The sequence below is a fragment of the Sorex fumeus genome, unplaced genomic scaffold, assembly GCF_029834395.1.
Source record: "Sorex fumeus unplaced genomic scaffold, SorFum_2.1 ptg000047l, whole genome shotgun sequence".
In the NCBI taxonomy this organism is placed as follows: domain Eukaryota; kingdom Metazoa; phylum Chordata; class Mammalia; order Eulipotyphla; family Soricidae; genus Sorex; species Sorex fumeus.
In genome coordinates, this window is record NW_026606104.1 from 48,823,125 (window position 1) to 48,846,894 (window position 23,770).

The 23,770-nt window shown below is 42.6% G+C and overlaps 1 protein-coding gene across 1 annotated transcript in view; it reads right to left on the minus strand.

Moving 5' to 3' along the window:
* Positions 1–23,770, minus strand: part of CSMD2 (CUB and Sushi multiple domains 2) — a 628,049-nt gene that overhangs the window by 61,444 nt on the left and 542,835 nt on the right. The window contains exons 45-53 of the mRNA XM_056122939.1: positions 19,617–19,697; positions 18,810–18,923; positions 16,267–16,455; positions 13,614–13,760; positions 10,960–11,148; positions 4,878–5,063; positions 3,719–3,913; positions 2,970–3,143; positions 1,189–1,362 (exon numbers count right to left, since the gene is read on the minus strand). Of these exons, the coding sequence (XP_055978914.1) occupies positions 1,189–1,362; positions 2,970–3,143; positions 3,719–3,913; positions 4,878–5,063; positions 10,960–11,148; positions 13,614–13,760; positions 16,267–16,455; positions 18,810–18,923; positions 19,617–19,697 (1,449 nt within the window). The remainder of the gene's footprint in view (positions 1–1,188; positions 1,363–2,969; positions 3,144–3,718; positions 3,914–4,877; positions 5,064–10,959; positions 11,149–13,613; positions 13,761–16,266; positions 16,456–18,809; positions 18,924–19,616; positions 19,698–23,770) is intronic.

Genomic DNA, 23,770 nt, shown 5'->3' on the forward strand with positions numbered 1-23,770 from the left:
ATTTGCCTTGCATGTGGCTGACCTGAGATCAATCCCTGGCACCCCAGATGGTCCCCAGAGCCTGCCAAGAGTGATCCCTGAATACAGAGTCAAGAGTAAGTCCTGAGCACTGCTGGGTGTGGCCAAAATTAAAAAAAAAGGCGCTGGAGCAATAGCATAGTGGGTAGGACATTTGCCTTGCACACGGTTGACCCGGGTTCGATTCCCAGCATCCCATATGGTCCCCCAAGCACTGCCAGGAGTAATTCCTTAGTGCAGAGCCAGGAGTAACACCTGAGGATCGCTGGGCGTGACTCAAAAAGCAAAGAAAAAAAAAAGAAAAAGAAAACATAGTTATGAATATCTGTGGACTAAACAATAACAACTGTCTTTATATATATAGTGAAAACTGCAGGAAACTTTCTTTCCTTCTATTCAAATAACTATATAGAAGTGCACTAATAATAGGCAACTTAAAAACGTATCCCTCTGAACAAAACAGATCTAGTGAACAAAGATAACATGTAACCACATAGAAAACATGAGCATCATAATCTATAAGACACACCTAGAGTTATATATAGAATTTCACATTTTAATTCCTTTGAAAATTCATGTGGAACATTCATAACAATTGATAAAATATTAGGTTACCAAAGAAGGTCATTAAATCTTATAAATGGAAATAATATATAAAATCAATAAAAATTAGTAATAAGTAACAAAACTTAAAACAACCCCTTCAGTTAAAAATAAATTAAACCATACTTTCCTATTCAAATACTTCCAGGTTAAAGAGGACATTAATACTAAAATAAAGAATTAATACTAAAATAAAGAAAAGTCTAATCCATGGTAAAATAATCATTTTTATTTATGAAACAAAGCAGTGGTAAGAAAATTGTAGAGCCTCAAACACATCGACAACAATTAATAAAAACAAAAGAATAAAACTACTTATTAAATGACCAAGTCAAAAATCAAACATGAACAGAGAAGTAAACCATGAAACTTCAAAAATACCAAGTGGTGGTATAAGAAAGGAAAAAACTATTAACAATGACACTGAAAACCGCAGATGTAACGACTCCATCTCTGGGGAAAAAATGAACAGATTATACAAAACCTGTAGCTATCCTACTCAAGAGAACAAGGAGAAAGTCCATGTTGATTCTAGCAACAGCTAGGGAGAGTGGATAACATACTTACGCACACAGAAAGGGGTCTTGCCCGACCAGTGGTGGTCCTGCTGGCAGATTCTCACAGACATGCCGATGAGGCGGAAGCCTGCGTTGCACTGGTAGACCACGCTACCCCGGTAGTTGAAGTTCTCCCCGTTGATGTGCCCGTTGACAATAGGCTCAGGAGTCCCACAGTGTCCGGCTGTGGAAGGGATGGAGAAAAAAAAAACAAAAGAGAATGAGGTGGGGCTTGGTCAGGGTGGGGGGTGGCAGGGATGGAGGGGCGAAGGAGCCTGTACCCAAACACCCCTCGAGTTTCTCACTTCCCACATGATTAGCCAGTGAGGCATGACTTCAAGAATCCTAGAAAGGACAGATATGGCAATCCCAGGCTTCAAAGTTGCGTTCATTTTCAAGCTTTTGTTTTTGTGTCTACAGGGTGAGAAACGACCACCATTATCTCCCTACCTTTGGAATAATCCCTCCTTTTCTCACCAGCCAGACTCTACCCAACCTCTACTGCAGTGAGGGTTCGATGCCCCCGAGAAGGTATTGAAAATCAGCCTGTGGAAACACTTCTTTCTCCTTAAGTGGCAACAATACAAACCACAGAAACTATGGTGTGCTACTTTTAGTAAAGGGTTTTGGGGCTGAATGATAGTACAGCGAGCAGGGTGCTTGCCTTGCATGTGACTGACTGGGGGTTCAATCCCCAGCAGCCCATATGGTATCCCAAGCCCACCAGGAGTGATCCCTGAGTAAGTAAGTAAGTAAGCCAGGAGTAAGACTTGAGTGCTGCCAAGTGTGGGGCCCCACCCACAAACAAAAACAAAACCAAGAAAGGGTGAAGGTTGGGCCAAGTGTGTTACAAGTATTTGTATCCTTTGTATGAAATGACTAATACCTGTGTCTCTAACTGTGAGACTGTAAAAGCTGTTCCCCAGGGAACACACCAGCCAATCTCTGTGGTTAGGCCTATGTCACAGGTATCTGCGTTTGGAGTGGAGGGGTGCTTGGAGGAAGTGACAGAGAGAACCTGAGAGGTTTGGGCAGAGAATGGTTTAGCCAACGTGGAAATGAAAATGATGGCTTTGCCCTATACGAAGCTTTTGTCTTTAGACCTTTGTCATGGTTCATGCAATGTAAGATATTATGTGTATTTTATGGACATATGATACATAGTACATAAAATAAGAAAATGACAATGTATTTATGTATATTACGATTATGTTTATATACAAATATATAAGCAAGATGTATGCATATAGTCTGCTAATATTAGTGTGTTTTGGAAATGTGTCTGTATTTCCTGGAGGTAGCATGGGAACTTTGCTTATCATAAGGTGCCAGTAAAAATGGAATGCATTTTTTTTTGGTGGGGGTAGGGTGACTGTGGCACATTCAGCTTTCCTTAGGGCTTATTCCTGGCTCTGAGCTCGGGAATCACTCTTGGCAGGGCTTGGGGGACCATATGTGGTGCCAGGGATTGAACCAGGCTTAGCCTTGTGCAAGACAAATGCCTTAACTTTAGTACTACTTCTCCAGCTTGTAAAGTGTTTTTATTGATTAGATGAGAACCTCTGGAAAGTTTGCTCAGCAGATCTGAAGTTCTTCTCACTCTTTTGGGTAGCTCAAGAGAAGTTAGTTTTAGCCATCAATCAAGAGGGATGCCAATAGCTGGTGACTGGACGAAGCATTTCATGACCAAAGGGGAAAATAATACTGTTGAAAAATGGGATCTGGCTTTGAAAAGGACTAAGTTGCTCTGTGGGGGGAGAAGTGGCAGAGTGGACCTGGAGAATCCCTTACCTAGGCAGCGGACTTCGGAGCCACTCCAGAGCCCGTTGGCCATGCACTCCCGCACCCGGGAGCCCACCAGCGTGTACCCAGAGTTGCAGGAGAAGATGGCTGTTGCTCCATAGATGGACAGAGTTCCGATGCGGTGTGCGCTGGGCGGGACGGGGAGCTCGCCACAGGAGATGACTGAAAAGACCACAAGGTGTTCTCTAAGCCAGTACCAAGAAGAGGGGCTCGTGTTCCTTCTGAGTACCAAGAGTAAGGACCCAAACAAGAGTGGTTCAACCTGACTCTATTGGCACACATGGGTCGTGGCAGTGACCAGAGTGGCATTACCTGGGAGAAGGGATTCCCAACTGGCAATGCGGCTAGAAACACTCAAATCTTGAAATACCTTCTGTTATCGATCTTATCAGACTGTGTTCTCACTGCTTCTTTCCCTGCCTCACCTAGGAGCTCTTTTGGGGGGGTGGGGGCAGGAGTCACATCCTTTTGTCAAATGAACTAGTTAATACCTCAGCCAAGGTAGCTTTTGAAAGGTGCTAGACATACTTTATTATTATTATTATTATTATTTTTTTTTTTAAAGAAATAGGTATCTTCCTAGCTCCTGATTCTAGGTAAGAGTTCAGAAAGAGGTAAATGCCGGCCTTGGTGCCATCCCTCCACACCCACACACAAGAAATATATTCTCTGTCTCTTCTCTCTGTTCCATGGATGAGACTGGGCCAAACTTGCCCACCCTCCCCTCCTGGACTTACTCTGGCAGGTGGGCATAGAGTTCCCAAGGCTCCATTTGCCATCGGCCTGACAGCGGATGACTCTTTGGCCAGTGTAGTAGTAACCCGGGTCACAGATGAGCATCAACTGGGCCTGGAACTGGTATTGTGTCTCAAATATGAGCCTCCATCGGCCGTGCTCCACACTGATGCTGTTGATATCTGGACAGGTGACAGCTGGGGAGACAAAGGCAGGGAGGAGGGTGACTGAGGAATTATGGCAGACACTATTTGGGGTCCAGAGCTGGGGATGGCCAGAGACTATAGTAATGATGAATGTAAGAGTCTTCAGTCCCCTGCCAGGTTTGGTAAAGGAGTGAAGTGGGCAGTAAGTGACTGTGGCTAACTGGAGCTTGTGGATCTCCTGCCTCCCCACCAAAAAGAGAGGGTGAGCCATTGACTGTTGGAGGTGAGATTACAAGTTCTATCTGGTTTAAATATTACTTTTAAAAGAGAAGCTAGAAACATAGAGTTTCGTGTAATTTTGTTTTCAATTTCAAAACAATGGAAAGCTATTAAAAATGTTTTATGAAGCACAGCCAACCTCAAACAAAAACAAAATCCTGTGTCTCTGTTCTGGGTGTGGCTCATTAGGATAGTTTGTGAGTTGCATCGTAGAGTTCAAGGGCATTCTGGCCTTTTAGAATTTTAAAGGACATTTAGGCAAACTTTCGGACAGTCTATATCTAAAGGGAAGTACACAAGGTCATTTATAAATTCTCTTTGTGTGTGTGTTGGGGGGGTGTAGGGGGTGGGGAGGGAAGCACACCAGGCTCTGAGCTCAGAGATCACTCCTGGCTGGGCTCAGGGGACCCTAGTGGTGCCAGGGATCGAACCCGGGTTGGTGGCAGGCAAGTGCCCTATCTGCTATCTTATTGCTCCAGTCTCCATTTTTGAGTTCTGTGGTGACTTGTGGAAATCACTCAGGATGGCTAAGATCTGTTGATGCTTTGAGAGCAATTTTGAGTGGGAACCCAAGTCTAGAGATGACATCACCTGCCCGTCTCTGCTCCCTGAGTCCCCAACTGCCCCATGAGCATTTTCTTCATACTACTGAGCATTTAGCTTACTCCCTCCGGAAACCTGTGCAGTCAGTTGCCCGGTCCAGCCCCCCATCTGCTTCCACTGCTGAAGGACTCACGGACACACTGTGGGGGCGTGTTGTGGTTGCTCCAGAGTCCGGTCTCCAGACACTCGGCTGTGGCCTCAGCTCCGTCCTGGAGGTGGTAGCCTTCATTGCAACTGTACACAGCTTTGGTCCCTACTGTATACTCTTTGCCAAAAACCATTCCATTCTTGGGAGACTCAGGAAACCCACAGGAAAGAGCTAGACAAGGTTAAAAAGTTATCATGAGCATGCCTGATTCAAGATGGTATTATGTATTTTTTTTTATCTTCCCTTTCCCTGGGGCTCCAGAACAATTATAGTAAAGATTAATAAAAGGAAAAAGTATTAAACAAAAAAAATGAAAGAAGAAGGGAGGATCATCAGCAGTGGAGATTTCATAAAAACTTTGGAAGACAGAGTGTGAAGCTGAGTAAATGAATACAAAGAAACCACAATCTGAAATAAAGAGGGAGTGGAGCACAAAATGGGTCCAGTTTTCCTTAATCCTTTCCCCCAAATACAGTGGCATTCAGGAATCTATGCCCTAAGCAAGAGGGATTTTTTTCAATTTAAGGGAAAAGGAAAAAGGAAATTGTAGGATAACATTGGTTTGTCCTTTCTCCCTTGCCACAGGGAGCTAAATTTATTGGATTACACCCATCAAAATGCTCCCAAGTCACTCCCATTCCTTTGCTTATCTGTAACCTCTTTCTTTGTGCTCTGATTCCCCAACTGTTCTATCACCTTTTCTCCCTAATCAGACTCTGTTAACTTGTAAGGTCAGGTTCCTCAGAAATCTATGATTTTATATTTGTGAATGAAATATTGCTTTTTCTATTCTCCTATGTACTTTACATAGTAACTTTAAAGCAATGTCCTTTTTGTATAGACATAGGAAGAGAGTTAATATTATGCTTTTGTAACTTGGGAGTTAATTGACTCCGAATAATATTCACTACTGGGCATCTGTTTTCTCAACTTAAGTTTCAGCTGCCTTTATTTCCTACTACCCCAAAACTAGGGTCCTGACAAAGGACTAGATGGACCCAGTGCAAGCTATGAGCAACCCTGGCATCGAAATGAGGCGGGCCAAAGTGCAACAATACTTAACTATAAGTTAAGAGCATGGTCATGGACAAATTCTGTCATGATCAAAAAAGTATCAACTGAATTAGGACCCTGCTAGAAAAGACTCATCTGGCCTGAGCACTGTAGTCTGAGATCTATAGTGAGATTCCCCCAGGAGAGCCATCCTCTAAGCTTAAAGTATCTCTAACTGTGTCCATACAAAATGACTACTATTACAAATATTTATATGATTGTTGGACTAAGGAAAGGAGAACCAACCCATAGATGGAATTTCACCCTTGGGTGGGTCGTCCTGATGAATGAGAGTTTGTCCTAGAAGAAGCTTCCCCTGAGGGAAGGACTTTACCTTTGTTGATTGTATGACCACACTTACATGTAATTATTACCCCAAACCCTCATGCTTTGGGGAGATAACTAAGCCTGCAAGAGTGGACTGGGGGAGGCAGAAGCAGGAAGGAGAAGTATGAAGGAGCAGGACCCAGAAGGAGAATGAAGGGGATCGGGGAAGGGGGACGATCCGGAAGAGAATCAGAGGAGAATGGAATTGAGAAAGGAATAAACTGCAATTGAGACCAACCAGCCTGGCCCTTGTTCCCTCCTTTGTTTGCCCACTACCATTAGCCGTCCTAGGGTGGGGGAAGTGGCCCGAGGTCACCCAATGCAGGCAGTAAGAGAGAGCTGCTGTAGGTTTTTGTAATTATTTTCATAATTATTTTTTGAATGCATAAAAAATAACTTGGAGACAGCAAGGGTTGTCAAAGTAGACTAGCAATGTGGGTCCCCAAATGAATCTCTTTTAAGTTCAGGATTTAGGGACTTTAAGCCTAAAGACTGTTCCTTGCCTGCTTATCTTTGTCACATGCTCAACTTTTTGCTTAGAGATGAAAGGGGAGAGATGAAGTTAGCAAAAATAGCTACATCATCATCATCATCATCATCATCATCATAGCTCACATCTGAAACCTGGAAAAAAAATGAACCTAGTCTGTACCTTAACATAGGGACAATCAAATATGTCAGCTATTTCTCAATAATTTGGGAAAAGTATGAAGTCAGTGATAACTATACATATAAACAAAACCAGCAACATAAAGATAAACAAAGTTTAGATTATAAATGAAAAAAGTCTCCTTTAGGGAACAAAACTAACTCAAGAAACAGAAGCTATATCATCTTTAAATTTCCATTTATTAATATCTTGAGAAAGTCAAGTTGACATGATACTCATAAAGTTACAGCAGGTGATTTGAAAACAATAATAACAACAAAAGAACAGGAGCTCTTTGAACTTAAAATATGAATACCAAAATAAACATTAAATAGAAGGGCTGGGAATTAGAAGAAATTTCTCAGAACACTGTCCAGAAAGACTGGGACTGAAATGAGAAGAAAGAATCAAAAGCTTAGGAAGGTCTATATCCAGGATGTCAATGTCAAACTGGTTAGAGTTCCAGAAAGAGAGCACAGAGAAAGTGGAGGGATGGAATGATCACAGGTGAGTATTTCCCAGAGCTGATAAAAACACAAGTATTCAGATCAAAGGGAGTCCAAGGGCTGGAGAGGAAGTTCACCCACTCATAGATGTGCCATCACGGAGCCTGGGAAGACTAAACTCACAACGTTCCCACAGGCTCCTAAAAGTGAGACCGATCAAGTGTCCTTCCTGTGAAGGAATGGGAATCAGACTGGCAACAGATTTATCACCTGCAGGAACATTGGCTCGAAGATAATGAAACAATGTCTTCAATGTTCTCAAAGGCATAATCTAGAATTTTAGTCAACCTAGCAAGTATAGGCGATGATAAGAATACAGATACTTTCAGATATTTAATGACTCAAAAATATTAACTCTCACTACCTTTTTCTGAAGAATTTACTTAAAATTACATATTCAGTTGAAAAGGGGAAAAATAAGAAGGGGAGAGATATGGTCCATACAAATGTCAGAACTAATTTCAGAGTACAAAATAAGGAAACTCAAGGTAACAATTTAGGAGAGAAAGAAGTGTGGGAAAATCACAAGGTTATTGCTTTATAAGGAATAGGGTCAGCATTATGTTTGCAGGAGGAATGTGCAACTCAGCAGTAATAGTATCTTGCATTTAGTTATTTATTTTTACTTTGGGTCACACCCAGTGGTTACTTACTTTTGGCTTACTTCAGGACCTACCCCTGGCTCTGTACTCAAGGATCACTTTCCTGGAAGTGCTAGTGGGGACCTTATGTGGTATCAGGGATTGAACCAGGGTTAGCCATGTGTAAGGCAAGTGCCTTAATCCCTGTCTTATTTCTGGTCCCATGCATTGTCTTTAAAAGAAGTTACTTCCAAATGATTCACCTTTGATAATTCAGAATGATTATAAAAATACTTAGATTAATTAAGATATATGTTCCTCATCTACCTCCATCTTTAATAGCTGATCTAGACATCTAGACTCTCAGAGCTAGAGGAGCAGAAGAAAGCCCCATCAATAATGGTTAACAATAATGATAAATGCTACTAGAATTTGTAGAACCAAAAAGAAACCAATAGGATTAAAAGATCCCTTATAATATAGGGAAAAATATGCAATCAAGAGGGAAAGGGCTTGGCTTTTCAAGATGAGAGAAAACTCCAAAGAGTTGATATAAGATTGAAAGGGGATCAGGAAAACAGAATAAATGAGGAAATAAGAGACACTTAAATGTGATGCTCTTTTGTCCAAACAGTACAACTTTAAGTTTCTGATCAACTAATTTCCCTGCCTCCTTGAACTCTTTGGGAAGAAACACTTAGATCTATACTGACATTGTACACATAGAGTCAACCTGGAGACAGTGGGTAAAGGGATGGCAAGTGGCCATTCCTTACTTGTTCCACCATCTCCAGGTCAAAACTATAGTCTCCCACACCTACAGGTAAAAGGAAAGCTTCCTGTGCAGGGAAGGAGGGGTTACAACCACCAAGCACTAGAAGGAAGCTTGTGGCAGAAGGAAATGTCTGAAGGAGAGCTATGTGGTGAGTCCCTGCTAGGGAAGGGGAGGAGAGAGAGAGAGAGAGAGAGAGAGAGAGAGAGAGAGAGAGAGAGAGAGAGAGAGAAGAAGAGAAGAGAAGAGAAGAGAAGAGAAGAGAAGAGAAGAGAAGAGAAGAGAAGAGAAGAGAGAACGAGGAAGCTCAGAATCTGAGACACACACAGTGGAAAAGTCTGTGGTTTGGAAGCAGCAATGGGAAATGGACAATGTCAGGCCTTTCCTGTCCCTGGGTCATGTGGGATATGAGGTATTAATCCCCTCCTTTTGAAAGGGCTACAGCATTTGGGCTTGCTCAGGAGAGTTATGGTCTCTTGGAGGTAGGAAGTGAAGCTACTTTCTGGCTAGTGATCATGGGTGGGCATGAAACCAGGATTCTAGAGCTCCCAGCTAAGAGGGAATGGCGGAGTTGGGGAAGGGGTACTCACGAAATGTGGGGTGGGGATGGGGAGGAAAAGCACAGGGCAGGATAGGGATGAAGGGACACACGTCTAGAAGGCTTCATTTTGGCAAATGATGAAGGATAAAAGAGATTAGACACATGATAGATTCCACCCAGAGCCTGGAGGAACGAACACATTGTCTGTGTTGACATCGTCTGAGATAGGGAGACGGAAGCCAAATGCCATATGCCATTTGTGGACTGTCAGACTTGTGACCTTTGCTTAGGACAGCCAATAGGATATTAGTGACACATTGTTTCTGTTCCTGGAGAAAGTTCAGGCACAGGCTGGAAGGTTGAGAAGGTCAGAGATGACAACAAATGCCATTAAAAAGAAAGTCACCACTCTTGGGACCAAGAAAACAGAACATCAAGCATCAATGCGATTTCCTGTATATATCTATGAAATTGGCCGAGTTTCTCCCATCTTTTCATAATGCACTGCGTCATGTTGAGAATGTGTGACAAAAGGCAACTTTCATATGCTGCTATGGGAGTATCAATGAAGGGAAATTTCTGGAGTGCAAAAATTACCAAAAACTGGATTTTTCACAGTTGGAGGTTCAACAGTCTTATTTCTGAGAATTTATTTAAAAAAATAAATAGGGATCTCATAAAAATGGGGTTATAAATATTTTAACAGCAGTCACATTTACAGCAGCAAAAAAAATTAGAAAACCTAATGATCAATAAACCATAGACTATTTGAAAATAATGACAGAAAAAATTTCCCATAATTCTCTTCAACCAGTAAAAAGAGTGACAAAGTACTCAACAAAATTCTGAATGTTAACAAAATATGAAGGGTTCTGTACACCGATGATTCCATTTTTGTAAATAATATATAAAGAACTAAAGAAAATCCATGAACATGTTAACAGCAGTGAGCCCAGTTAGTGAAATATTTTTTCCTATGCATTGTCAAAGATATTTAAAATAGACTCCTAGTTTGAATGTGTGTTACTTTAAGAAAGGAATATCCCCCTAAATCATCAAAGGCAACTCACACAAGAGGCTTGCATGAATCACATATTTGAGCCTTGGTTGCTGAATAAGGAGATGGTCTCTTGCCATCCTTACTCCTTCCATGCTTCTCTTCCTCCTTAGACATAGTCAGCCTTATTGCTAGCCATGTGCTTTGATTTCTCTCTGAGTCTGAGCCTGTTTGGTCTTGCTGTCACTTGGAATGTTTTTATTTTTGCAAATGACCCCAATTCACACCAGTTCTAGAAGTCTGAGCTTCTAGAAGCTTCTATCTGAAGTTTTCCCTCCAAGAAGAGGTAGCTCACTTCTTGTTTCTCTTTTTCATCCACTATCAGTATCCCTGATACAGCAATTCTTTTGTCACTTTGCATGATTGGGGTGACACAGGTATCCAGTGAATGCTCTGAGGTTCTTCTATAAATAGGGATACCCTGAGGACAAGAGCTAGCATACATCCTCAATATCTATTACTGAAAGAATGAATGAATCATCAATGAGGAAAGCCTCATGTGACAATGACGGCTCCTGGGTACGGTCTAAGATATGACTAGGAGCCAAGCCACCATCACCCCTTTCCCACTTGCTTCTCACCTTGACAGAGAGGAATGGACTCACTCCACAGGTAGTAGCCCTGGGGGTGCCGGGTACAAATGGCCATGCTGTGTCCCACCAAGCGGTAGCCGGCGTTGCAGCCGAAGTGGATGGAGCCTCCGGGCTGGGTGCTGGTCTGACCGAGAAGGAAACCATGGAGAGGAGCCCTGGGAAGGCTGCAGTAGGGAGCTGAACAAGCAGATAGGAGTTCACGGACCCAGCAGGAAGACAGACATGGTCCCTAATGTCACCTCTACACACCTCCCCTGACTCCCTTCCTGCCCAGTTCCTTGTCTCTGCCATCACACCGATCGCTGCTGGCTTAGGCCAAATAGCAGATCTTAAATCTCAGCCAGCTTAATAAAGTCAGAGAAGTGACAAGATAGCTGCATGTAGCACTGGGCTCCCTCTGGGAGCGGAGGCAACTCTGGTTTTGCAGCTAAGCTCACCCTCTCAAATCTCATTCGCTCACACAGAGATGCAGAAAATAGAGTCCGATGGGACTGGTTCCCAGGAACTGCGTGCAGGGTATGGGGACATGTCGAACTGGCTGGGCACCTATTCTAGGGCTGACTTTTCAGGTCTGTGACTTGGTCAGAAGAATGGCACATCTCAGCAACATTTTCCTCCCCAGAGGATGGGCCCACCTCATAGGGTTCTGGACAGTGAAAGCAGGGTCACATTTGGAAAGCCTCTTCCACAGTTCTGCAGAGTACTCAGGGCTGAATGAATGGCAGACAGTCCTTCCTCTTTCTGTTGTTAGAGAGAGGGAGGAATCCAGGATATCCTTTCTAGTCATGTGCCAGGAGATGGCTCCAAGGGCCTTCTAATGTCCATGCCTGGAACGAACCAGGCCCCAAATCTATCTAACCCCACAGCACTGGTGGGTGGCTCTAGTGGAGTTCATGGGCTGCTCCCTCAGACCAAATCATAGACCAGGCCCACAGACCCTAGTGAGTGTTGCTAAACTAGATTCTCACTACCCCATGTCCAGTGCTGGGAGGGCAAAGGCCCCATCGTCCTACTTTCCTCTCAGCACAGGCTACCCTTGGCCATTTCTTTACTCACCAAACAGATATGAAGGGTTTTCATAGGCAGGTGTGAGTTACTAAGTGCTGGAACAAAGACAGCACCCCTGGTCTCAGAGAGCACACAGCCAGATCTGCTGTCAGGTTGCTCAGTGGGAGCAAGGTGTGATGGCAGAAGTAGGGGGCAATGCCAGGCACAGTCCTGCATCTGCTCTAGAGCCTGTGTATCCCGGAAGGAGGGGTAAGACCGACTTTATTTTTTAAAGTTTTGATTTCTGGGTCATACCTGGCGGTGTTCAATTCTAACTCCTGGCTCTGTGCTTAGGGATCACTCCTGGTAGGGTTGGGGGACCATATGGAATGCCAGGGACCAAACCAGGTCAGCTGTGTAGAAGGCAAATGTCATGCCCAGTGTAATAGCGCTCTGGCCCGACTCTTAACTGGAACAAAGTCCTGTTTTGCCTGGTAATCAACTCACTACATGGCCTCTGTATTGTGAGTTCAATGGACTCATTGCCCTGAACCCATGTTTCATCTTTCAAAACATCCAGGAAAAGGCACCTCCTTGATGGCTGAGTTCCTAGTTGAACAGGCAGCACAGGGTAGGGACACTCAGTTGCTGCATAGTCCTTTGACCTGGGCAGCTGCCAGGAATGCAGCCAGCTGGAAGAAACTGAGGCCAGTGGAAGTAAAGTGATTTATGTAATAAACATCGTCCGATGTTTCATGAGGGCTGTACCCACTTAACAGTCCTAAAGTCACTGACTTTTTGAGTGCACGGAAGAAAGAATTTTAGGGTTGACGTTTTAGCAGAAATGGATCAGATTGTGACAGTTCCCCCTAGGTTCCACCCTGCTCTGGCTGGGTTTCCTTCCCTGAAGCGATACCCAGGGGTTAAGGTGATTCAGATGGTGCCCTAAGGTCAGGCTGCTTTGCACGGGCATCAGACTGAGAGAGGCAGCCTGCCGGGAGAGCAGGCCAGATGCAGCAGGCGAGAGCTCTGGGTGGGAGCCATGGGACCAATAACGCCCCGTCAAATGGACCTGAGGTAGCGAGTCAAACTTTCATCCCAACAGAAGATAGTCATGACCAGGCGTTCAGATAAAATTCCATTTTCTCTGTCTCATTCTATTTGCAAGTCTCCTTTGCTTCTTATAGGCCGTGACCCCGCCAGGGAGATCTCTGACTTGGCCTCTATGCTGAGGGTGACGGAGACAGAATTCCTCTATTGCGGCTTAACGGTTGCTATGCAAACACCCATGTCTTAGTTTTTCAGTCTTATAGGGAGTTTTATTAAGGGATAAGAACCCACTCTTGGCATTGTCAAATTTAATCCGAACACAAAGGCTTATAGTAGTAGCACAAGGGAAGAAAAAGATTAAAAGTGGAGACTGGAAAAGGCTAAGGACACTTGTGTAGCTCTGGGCAGGAGAGGCTCAGAGAAAACTGCTGAGTCCCCAGGCAGGAGCCGCCCCCCCCCCCCCCCCCGCCCAACCCCCTACTACCATGTTGTCAGTGGGGGTGGTTTTTTTTTTCATCATGGGGGGAGGTATTCTGGGTGAGAAACTCTAGGGCTCAGGATCTGTGGCCCTTCTCCCTTCTCCAAAGTGTTTTTGGCCTACTCACCTGAATATCGTATCTTAAAGCCCTTTCGATTGTAGGCGTGGTCAGAGGACCAGCGCAGGTACACAGTATTGCTGGAGCTGGTGACAATCAGAGGAGCTGAGTAATTCCCACTGAGGGCTTTCAGCAGGGGGCTCTGTCCTGAGGGGCCTGGGGTGAGAGAAGAGGACACAGGATTAAAGACCACCATGGACAGCAAAGATGCTGCATCTGAGGTCTTCACTGCAGCAACCTCATTGGGCAAGGACTGGAATGGGTGGTGAAATGTTCAGAGTCAGGGTCATCACTGGTGACCCCTTCTTCTCATCCCTTGTATCCAAGCTGGGCTGGGTTTTCCTGCTCTTTGCCCCTGAGCCTTGAGCCAGAGTGCCAGGAATTTACTGCCAACCCCTTGCAGCTGGCAGGGAAGATGAAATCTATTTGTCACCATGTGACTTGCTCCAAGTCAAGATACTGGTTAGTGGAATATCTAGTTTTCAAACAGGGAACTTCTTCCAGCTTGCCACCTTTTTTTTTGTTACTAAAAAACATCTTAGTGCCTGACATGGAGAAAAAAAATATTTGAATGTGTAGCTACAAGAAGGCTGCTGGAAAACCTGTCTCGATGTCATATTTAACATAGCTACTCAATAATCCTTTCCAAGACTTTTCCAGAAAAAGAAGTGCCTGGGAGCATATCCTGAGGGTATTAGTCCAATGAAAGAGGATTTCAGTTGGCTAATCCCATAATCCCACAGGATTTAATGTCCTGAAAAGTGCTCTGATGGTTTAAAAATGCTGCTGAAGGATAGTGAGAGATGCCAGAGGCCAGGGACATGCACTTTGCATGCACAAAGTCCCAAGTTTGAACCTTGGTATTGTATGGCCCCCATGCACGTCTAGGTATAGTCCTGGTACTTCCCAATATGACTTGTCTGGGCCAGGTAACTAAAACCTGGAGAAAGGGGGGTGTCCAGAATCCTCCAAATACTACAGAAAGGGAAGATAAGATAGCTTTGCTTTACTTTGCTGTGTGTGTGTGTGTGTGTGTGTGTGTGTGTGTGTGTTGGGAGTGTGTCCACATCTAGGGACTATTCCTGGCTCTGTGCTCAGGAGTAACCCCTGGCTGTGCTTGGGTCATCATATGGTGCTGGGAATTCAAATTGGGTCAGCTGTGTGCAAGGCAAGTGTCTTAACCCTGTACTATCTCTCTGGCCCCTTTATGACTCTTTGCATACAGAGTAGGAAACTGTGTTGGTACTTGGGAGAACAAAAGTACTATCACTTCTTTGGAAGAGCTGGAATGTTTCAAGGTTGGTGTTGGTAATAACTGGATTTCTGATTACAAGTCCTTCTCACAGTAACTGCTTAACAAAGATTGCAAAAGCTATACCAGTATACTATTTTCATCAGAGTAGATATAGTTAGACTTGGTTACATGGAATACAGTTACTGAACTATCAAGACATTTGCTTAAATCCTCATTACAGAAGAGGTTCACAAGCAATTTGTTCACAAGAGAGTTCAAGTTCATATGAGAAAGATGATAATCGATATTGACAATGTCCCAGATTCTCCTTTGTAAATTCTTCTGCTCCCTGTCATAATGAATGAAGAGAGAGATTATCTAGACAGCTAGCAGAACATCATTTATTGGTTCCCTATATTGATGACATCACATTAATCGAATCTGATAAGCAAGATCAACAACTACTTGCAAAACACAAGTACCCCAGAGGGTAAAATTTAGATGAAAATTTTAGGTCTAGTGATCTGGTCCATCTGAGACATTCTTTCCAAACTAAAGAGCAAACGATCATCTCTTTAACCACTTCCTCAAAGAAAATAAATGAAGTTCAATATTTGCTGGACCAGGAGGCAGCATACTCTTCACTTGGAGATAGAGTTATGAACTACTTATTGGCTGACATGAAAGGTACTACTAACCTTAGCTAGATTAAGAAAAAAATTTAAATCTAGTTGCATGTGACACTTTGCTACAATAATACCACTTGGATTGGCACCTTTGAGCTCTGTCCAAGGCAGGATTGTTGATGGCAAAGCATGAGACCATACGGTTTATACGTGTAATGATTTAGCTTGAACAGCCCAGATCAAAAAGAGCCCTCCAGTCTCTTATTAGGTTCAACCTCCACTTCTCCCCCTTCCTCTTGATAAACTATTATTGTAGCCATGGGCATGGGGAAGGATGTGGGGTAGATAAACAGTGGCCTGAAGACTGTAGGAACGTTCTCTTCTTTATAGGAGTTTCCCTGCTAAGCTAACTGTTGTATGGCACCCACGACAGAGTTCAAGCCCATACTCTCCCTAGTAGGAATTTTCCTGGTTGGGACCATAGCTTCCTTAGTAGGACAGTTCCTGCTTCAGCTTGTGTCTAGCAGGGCACTTCCCACTTAGGCCAATGCTTTCCATAGCATGACCCTTCCTGTTTGGCTAGTGCTTTCCTGTAAGCTCAACCAGGATATTGCCGATGGGGCGATTTCCTACAGTTCCAGGCTATAATACAAGCATCTCTGCTTCTTTTATCTGACACCCCCATCAGTTTCCAAAATATTGTAGTTGTGCTAGAGTGGGTGGACCTTCTGGAAAGTTCTGTTAGGAAGGTGAAGCAAGCCCTGACCCTCTGCAGGAGGAAGGAGCACAACATTTGACTCACCATCAAAGATTTCAAACTCATCATATTGCTTCTCACTGAGAAAGTACTCCACTGTGAGGGAGATATTGTAATCAGGCTCCACACGCACCAACCAGGAGCAGGTCTGGAACTGGGGATAGCTTCCGGGGTAGCTCTGACTTAGGATCACACCCGTGGAGTCACTCAGAAGCTCATTTGTTGGGCAGTGCACTGTGATAGAGAAAGAAATACTAGAGATTGGGATGGAGTTGGAACCAGGACCAACACGTTTGTCCTTCTTGGTGCCAAAGACAGCCATTGGAAAATCAGAATCTGAGAACATGCAATCAAATCCCAATGCCCGTCATTATATTGCTAATGATATAGGATGAGGGGTCCCAGATTCTGAGTCATTAAGACTATATTTACTTTCAAGGTCAGAGTAGTTGGGAAGGAAACATACAGACAGACAATAGAAGAATATTCCAGGCCTAAAAGTTAATCTATTACATGGGCTGTTTGTACACAGGATGCATGGGATTTTGTGTCAAACACACCTGAACTTATAGCTCGCATCTTTTACTTACTACCTGTGTTGTGTCAAACAAATTATTTTCTCTTTGTGCAATTTTTACATTCTGACACAGAAAGATAACACCTACCTTACAGGGATGTGACATCATATAAAAGGTGAGAAAATTATATACGATTATATATTCATTGATATAATAGAAAAGAATGATCTATGGAAAGCATGCCTCATGGTGCTGCCCCCCTAATTGCAGAGTTGACGATGATGGTAATTGCACCGGGGACTGAAGAGCCAGCGGGTTGGCTGTAGCCTGATTAGTAGCCGTTAAGCTCTATAAAGAAAGATCTGTCATCCAAGTATGGAATTTAGAAAAGGAATTACTGCAGGAGGATTTCAGTGACTGTCACCATGGAGGGGAGGCCACTCCAAAGTACCATGCTGCTTCAGAGGGGTCTTAAGTATCCCAGGCCCCCAGTGGGGTATTCTCTGTCCTGGGGGTAGAGGAAAGTCACACTAGTCCATACATAGCAGATTTCAGAGAGCAGAGCTTTGATGCTTTAGCCTTTAGCAGTATTTCTTTCATGAAAATACACAGTCTTGATGTCCTTGTTGGGGTTTCTTTCTGTTAATATTCTCTCTCTCTCTCGCTGTCTCTGTCTCTCTGTCTCTCTGTCTCTCTCTCTCTCTCTATATATATATGGATATGGATATATGGGGATTGGGAGCTTTACCAAGCTGTGCTCAGTGCTTACTCTTGGCTCTGTGCTCAGGGATCACTCCTGGTGGAACACAGCGGACCATATGTGATGTAGGGATTGAACTGCAGTTGGCCACATGCAAGGCCTTACCTGCTGTACTAACCTTACTCACTGTACTAACTCTCCAGTACCTACTCTCTACGTCTTTTATAGAATTTGGAAAGCATAAACTTTCTACTGGGTTAATTTGAGTAAACTACAGCTTCCTAAGGAATCATTTATATCACTGATTTATTGGCACAGATTTGGCACATTAGTATAATTTCAAAACTTTTTATTTAATAGTTTTATCTCGCTTTTCCTCTCCTCCACCATTTCTTCCTCTTCTTCCTCCTCCTTTTCTTATCTGTCTCCATCTCCTTATATTCTTGCGTTCTCCTTTTGTTTAACTTGTCTAACGGTTTTGATTATTTTGCCGTTTTTTAGGTCTAACGTAAGATTTTTACTTATTTATCAGGCATGAGGAAGGTATGTTCCAGTGTAACCACCATCACAATCAGGATATAAATTATTTCTATTGTCCTAGAAAGTGCTTTTGTACCTCACTGCAATCAAAATGATGTGCCCCATCCTCTAGGAATTCACTGATGCCATTTCCATAACTGTGTATTAGCTTTGTCTGTACTAGACCCTGATGCAAATTGAAATCATAAGGCATTCTTTTAATGAATAATTTCTTTCACTGAACATTATGTTGGTAAGAAGGAATCTATAGTGTTCTGTGTATCACTACTGCACTTATTTTTTATTGCTCTATGGCAATCATGAGAAAATTTATTTAGTCATTCTCATATTGATGAACATAGGCTCTTTCCTGTTGGGGATGATTATGGAATTCACATAAAAGTCTATTTTGTAAAAATAGGTTTCTTTATTTCTTCTGAGTATGTAACAAGGAGCACAAATATCGAGTGACAAGATAGGTATATGTTGAACTTAATTAGTTAATTCACTCATTCATTTTTTTGCTGTGCTGGGAGATGAATCCAGGTTCCCACGCTTGTAAGGCAAATGCTCTATTGCTGAGTTATATTCCTGACTCTGTATATTTAACCTTAAAGGAAATGATCAACACATCTAAAGTGAGTCTGGTTTTCCATTCCATACAGCAATATATGTAATTTCTAGTTGCTTCCCATCCTTGCCAATATCTAGTGCCAATATCTAGTCCGTCTTAAGCTTTTACTAGATATCCTTTCAGCTCACCCTCCCAGGGATAGAATGATAGTGAGGAATGAAATAAAAGCTATATTTTGAGGCAGCTCTAGACATAAAGGCATGGGTTAGTGTATCACCTTCACATATTGGGGGTGGACCTTCAAACTGCAGATAAGTCCCGAGCTTGCAGGTCAGGATTTCATTTCCCACCAATGTAAAGCCAGGCAGGCACCTGTAGCGTACGATGTCACCTGTGAAGGAGAGACCAAGTAAGGATTCCCTGAAGAAGTCTTGGCAGGGTTCACCAGCACCCCTTAGCCTCTAGGGCACATGCCCAGGTAAGATAAGCATCAGCAGGTTCTGTCCTGTTTATTTATTTTTATTTTTTGCTTTGGGGTCACACTTGGCAATTCTCAGGGGTTACTCCTGGCTCTACACTCAGAAATTACTCCTGGTGGTGCTCGGGGGACCATATGGAATGTCGGAGAATGAACCCAGGTCTGCCGCATGCAAGATGTTTTATATTCATCAACTGTATTTTTGCTCTGGCCCCAGGTTGTATTCTGTTTAGACTGAAAAAAAAAAAAAAAACAAAACAGTTCAACTCCAATCAGATGATCCAGAACAACTGCCATTCTCCACTCCTGGCTCAGCCTTGCTTTTCTGCTCCAGGAATGTAGTCATCCATGGATTTATTTCTCAAAAACATACCGACTTGAATCACAGCAGGAAATTGCTTTTCAGCTCCCATGACTAGGAATGGCTAAAGGGATGCACCTGATTATATCTGGGATGCAAATTCAGTTAACAGATTATCAACTCTGTTGCATGAGCCTTTGTCTCTATTAACAGGAAGGGGAGATGAGCGTCTACAGATGGGGGTTCCTGCCTTTACCAGCCCCCTTCTTGCCAGCCCTCTCCTTGCTGGGTTTGAGATTTAGTACCTATGTTGAACTCTTCATTCTCTGTGACGACTTCGGCATTGGGGAGGATGGTGGGAGGAGGGCATTTGGTGAGAGGATATGCTGGAAAGATAAAATACAAGTCACTGTAAGACATCATTCTCTGAGCTCTAATAGCCACTTATTTGCTCAAATGCTTCACTTTCTCATTCTTAATCCATTAACAGAGATATTGAGAAATATTTATCTATACATTGGCAAAGTTTAGCTGAATACTATTCTGATTATCTGCAATCATCCTCTTTTAGCTTATTTTTGATGCAGAAGCAGGAACCAAAAATTAAGGCTAACAATAAAGAAAAGGAAATCTCAGAAGGCAGCACATCCACTAACTCCAAGGGGAAGGAAAGAGAAACATTTAGTGGTTTAGTGAGCACCTGCTTTTTGTTGGCCCCTTTCCCATGCCATCACCTTTATGCACACAGCAGCTGACACCCTTCCCTACTGAAAATGTTGAGTGTTTTTTTTTTAAAGTTATTTCCCCAAAGTTACACAAAAAATGAGTAGGTCGGGCTTGAAGTCAGGTCTGGATGCTTTCAAATCTAGTCTTTTTTTTTTTTTCCCTGGCTATGCAGCTTCTAAATGCTGTGTGTGGCTGATGTGAGTGGCATGGAAAACAGCTTGTTTCCCTGCTGACCTTTGGCCAAAGCCTTCTGGCTTTTGTGGATTTTCTTTTGTGGATTTTCGTCTCTCTGGGTAGATCTGGACTGCACGTGGATAGTGTTACCAAGGCTCAAAACTTGGTTTTTGTTCTTTACCTGACTCATGGTTAAGTGCTGCATTAGTGTTAGTTGGATCATCACTCCTGTTGCTAGTATTATTCCAAACCCCACCCCTACTATACTTAAAAAACAGCATCCTATGAAAAATTAATTAAACATTTAATACACTGCTGTTAAGCAAAATATAAGGTGTTTTTGGTTTTGATTTATTTTGGGACCACACCCAGCAGTTCTCAGGGCTTACTCTTGGCTCTGCCCTCAGGGATCACTCCTGATGTGGCTTTGGGGACCACGTGTGGTAATGGCGATTGGGGATTGAACCCACAGGTTGAGTGCATACAAAACAAGCGGCTTATATCTCTCTAGCTTGAAATGTGAAAATTTTTAATGAAAGGTATAGGTGAAAACTTATATTCATACAATATTAATTCAGAGATAATTTAGAGTTAATTCATAGTTGAACACTTTACTTCAAATTTTTAGTATTTAATCTGTACATTGGGCTGGAGCGATAGCACAGCAGGTAGGGCGTTTGCCTTGCACGTGGCCAACTGGGGTTCAATTCCTCCATCCTTCTCGGAGAGTCCTGCAAGCTAACGAGAGTATCCTATCTGCACGGCAGAGCCTGGCAAGCTCCCCGTGGCATATTCGATATGCCAAAAACAGTAACAACAAGTCTCACAATGGAGACGATACTGGTGTCTGCTCGAGTAAATCGATGAACAACAGGAGGACAGTGCTACAGTTCTAATCTGTATATTGTAAGCAAGGATGAATACCAAGCATATAACAAATTTGCATTGTTATGTGCTTGATACCGATCCTTATTTGCTCCTGCAAGTTTCCTCTGATTAAATAAAAATTCTGAAAAAAACCTAAAATGACGTCATAGGATTTAATAACACTATTTTCAGTAATTTAACAGATAGTATACTGTTAACCATTTAGGGTTGTAAAACTGTAATTTAAAGGCAAACTGTGTTTTTCATTCTTTAATATATTAGTCATTTATGAGTTTTGAAATTATTATTATTGTTTTTGGTACACATCCGGCTGTGCTCAGGGCTTACTCCTAGTTCTGAGCTCAGCTCAAGGATCATTTCTGATGGGCTTCATTTAGGACTATTTGGGGTGTCAGGGATCGAACCAAAGTCTGAGGAGTGCAAGGCAATTGCCCTACCCTCCATTCTATCTCTCTGCCTCCTCTCCTTTTGAAGTAGAAATGACTAAAGTGAAGGTAATATTCTTTTAGAAGTGAAGGCATCTCTTGTTGAAAGTCAGTAATTCATTCTTCGATATGATATTTTCTGTGTGATGATGCTAACTTGGAGTCTATATTTTTTAAATGGGAAAAATTTTAAGGCATGATGCAACCCCTGTAAATTATTTTAAACAAGGAAATACTTAAAAATGGCCAACAGATCGTTACGCTAGAAGTGAAATATTTGGAACATGACTTTGGAATCAACCAGCATTGACATGGGGCCACACAGCCCCGTGCATTGAAGTGCACACGCTTTGTACACTGTACCATAGATAGTTGACACCACATAAGCCATCTCCACTTGAGACATGATTAAACCCTAGGCAGACACCAGGGCTCAGTTTGAAAGTTGGGGTGGAAATGTCTGGGATAGCAGCTCTTCACAGCCAACCTGGCATCAGGGTTTCCCTCAAGGCAGACACATCTTAGACAACTTTCAGCTGTTGGTGTGGGCCTGTGACTCAAGACTTGCCCTGAAGTGTTTTACTCAAAATGTAACACTGTGTTTTGAGAATTTAATCTGAACTTTTGTTTCTGTGTTTGGGCCACAAGTAGCACTGTTGAGGGGCTGTTGCTGGCTCTGTGCTCAGGAGTGACCTCTGGTGGTGTTCAGGGGACCATGGATGGTGCCAGGGATTTGAACTGGGATCAGCTGCATACCAGACTAATGCCTTGTTTCTTGAACTTGCTTTCTGGCCCACTTAACTGGAAACTTTTTTTATATAACACTTGCTGAATGAAAAACTGCAAGCCTTATGAAGTGTAGATATTAAACCCAAGAGGTACTCTTGGGATAACTGAGTAGATGAAATAAAAAGTCAGCATAAACCAAGAAAGACCATGCTGGCTTTGGGTGCATACCTCAGTTTTTCTCTTCAGGAAAATTGTCAACAGAACAGTAGTTCCATCGACAGGGGGCGCTAATATTCCTTCATTTCATTCTTGGCTGAATTATCTTTTGAGGACTTACCCTATGTCTGGCACTGAGAATGTAACAGTAAATAAAATAGGCAGTACTTGCCCTAACAGAATTAGAGCCCGTAGGGAAAACAGTCATCACTTTTAATCTTTGTCAAGTTGGCAAACAACAGAAAAAGCATTTCTTTTAGTTAATCAGGCATTAGATTAACAATTAGGCTAGCCATTTTTCAAGTGTTAGGCTTTTCATTTCTTTTTCTCTTTAGCTGTCTTTTCTCTGATTTTTTTCACTAATTTGAAGAATTTTAAGATTTGAACTTTTCCTAGTAAATATATTTTGCCATTATTATTATATTAATGTATTTGACACTGTAGAACCATTAAATTTATCTAGTTAATCATCAATGTTTTCCTTGATAGTTTTTTTAAAATTTGGTGTCTTTTATTCTTAGATTCTTATTTACTTCTTAAACCTACCTTCTAAAACTTTTTTTAATTAGTGAATCACCGTGAGGTACTGTTACATAGTACAAAGTTTTGTTTGCGTTTCAGTCATACAATGATCGAGTACCCATCCCTCCACCAGTGCTCATTCTCTACCATCAATGATCTCAGTATCCCTCCCACCCCACTACCCTCTCTTAAGATATATTCAACTTTTACAGCAAAAAAAAAAATCAGTACAAAAAAAATCTCCATCTAAATACAACCCGGGAGCCAGAGAGATAGCATAGTAAGGTACTTGCTTTGCACGTGACCGACCCACGTTCAATTCCTGGCATCACATATGGTTCCCTGAACACTGTCAGGAGTGATCCTCAAGCATCTCTAGGTATGGCCCCCAAACCAAAAATAAAAACAAACAAAAACCAACTTACACCTGGGAGCTTACTAGTTTTATAGAAGTGAATACCCATTACATTTAAAAATTATGTTTTTGAAATCACAAAATTTCTGCTCTGAGTGGACAACTAGTGGAATACTGAAAAGTTAAAAAAATTTTCCTAGACTTTACCATTCATGGTAGTCATTGCTTGTGAACTTCTACCTTTCACCGACAATCTCAAATACACGCTGTGTCTATCATGTTCCTGTGTGAGAACTTCTCTGGCGCACTAGTTTCATCCTTTGTGTTCTTCTTTGGGGCCAGGCACTTTATGGCATGAACAGACTCTGGTCCATATTAAACACGTTGACATGCCAACATGTGGATAGGGCTTATTGCTGTATGT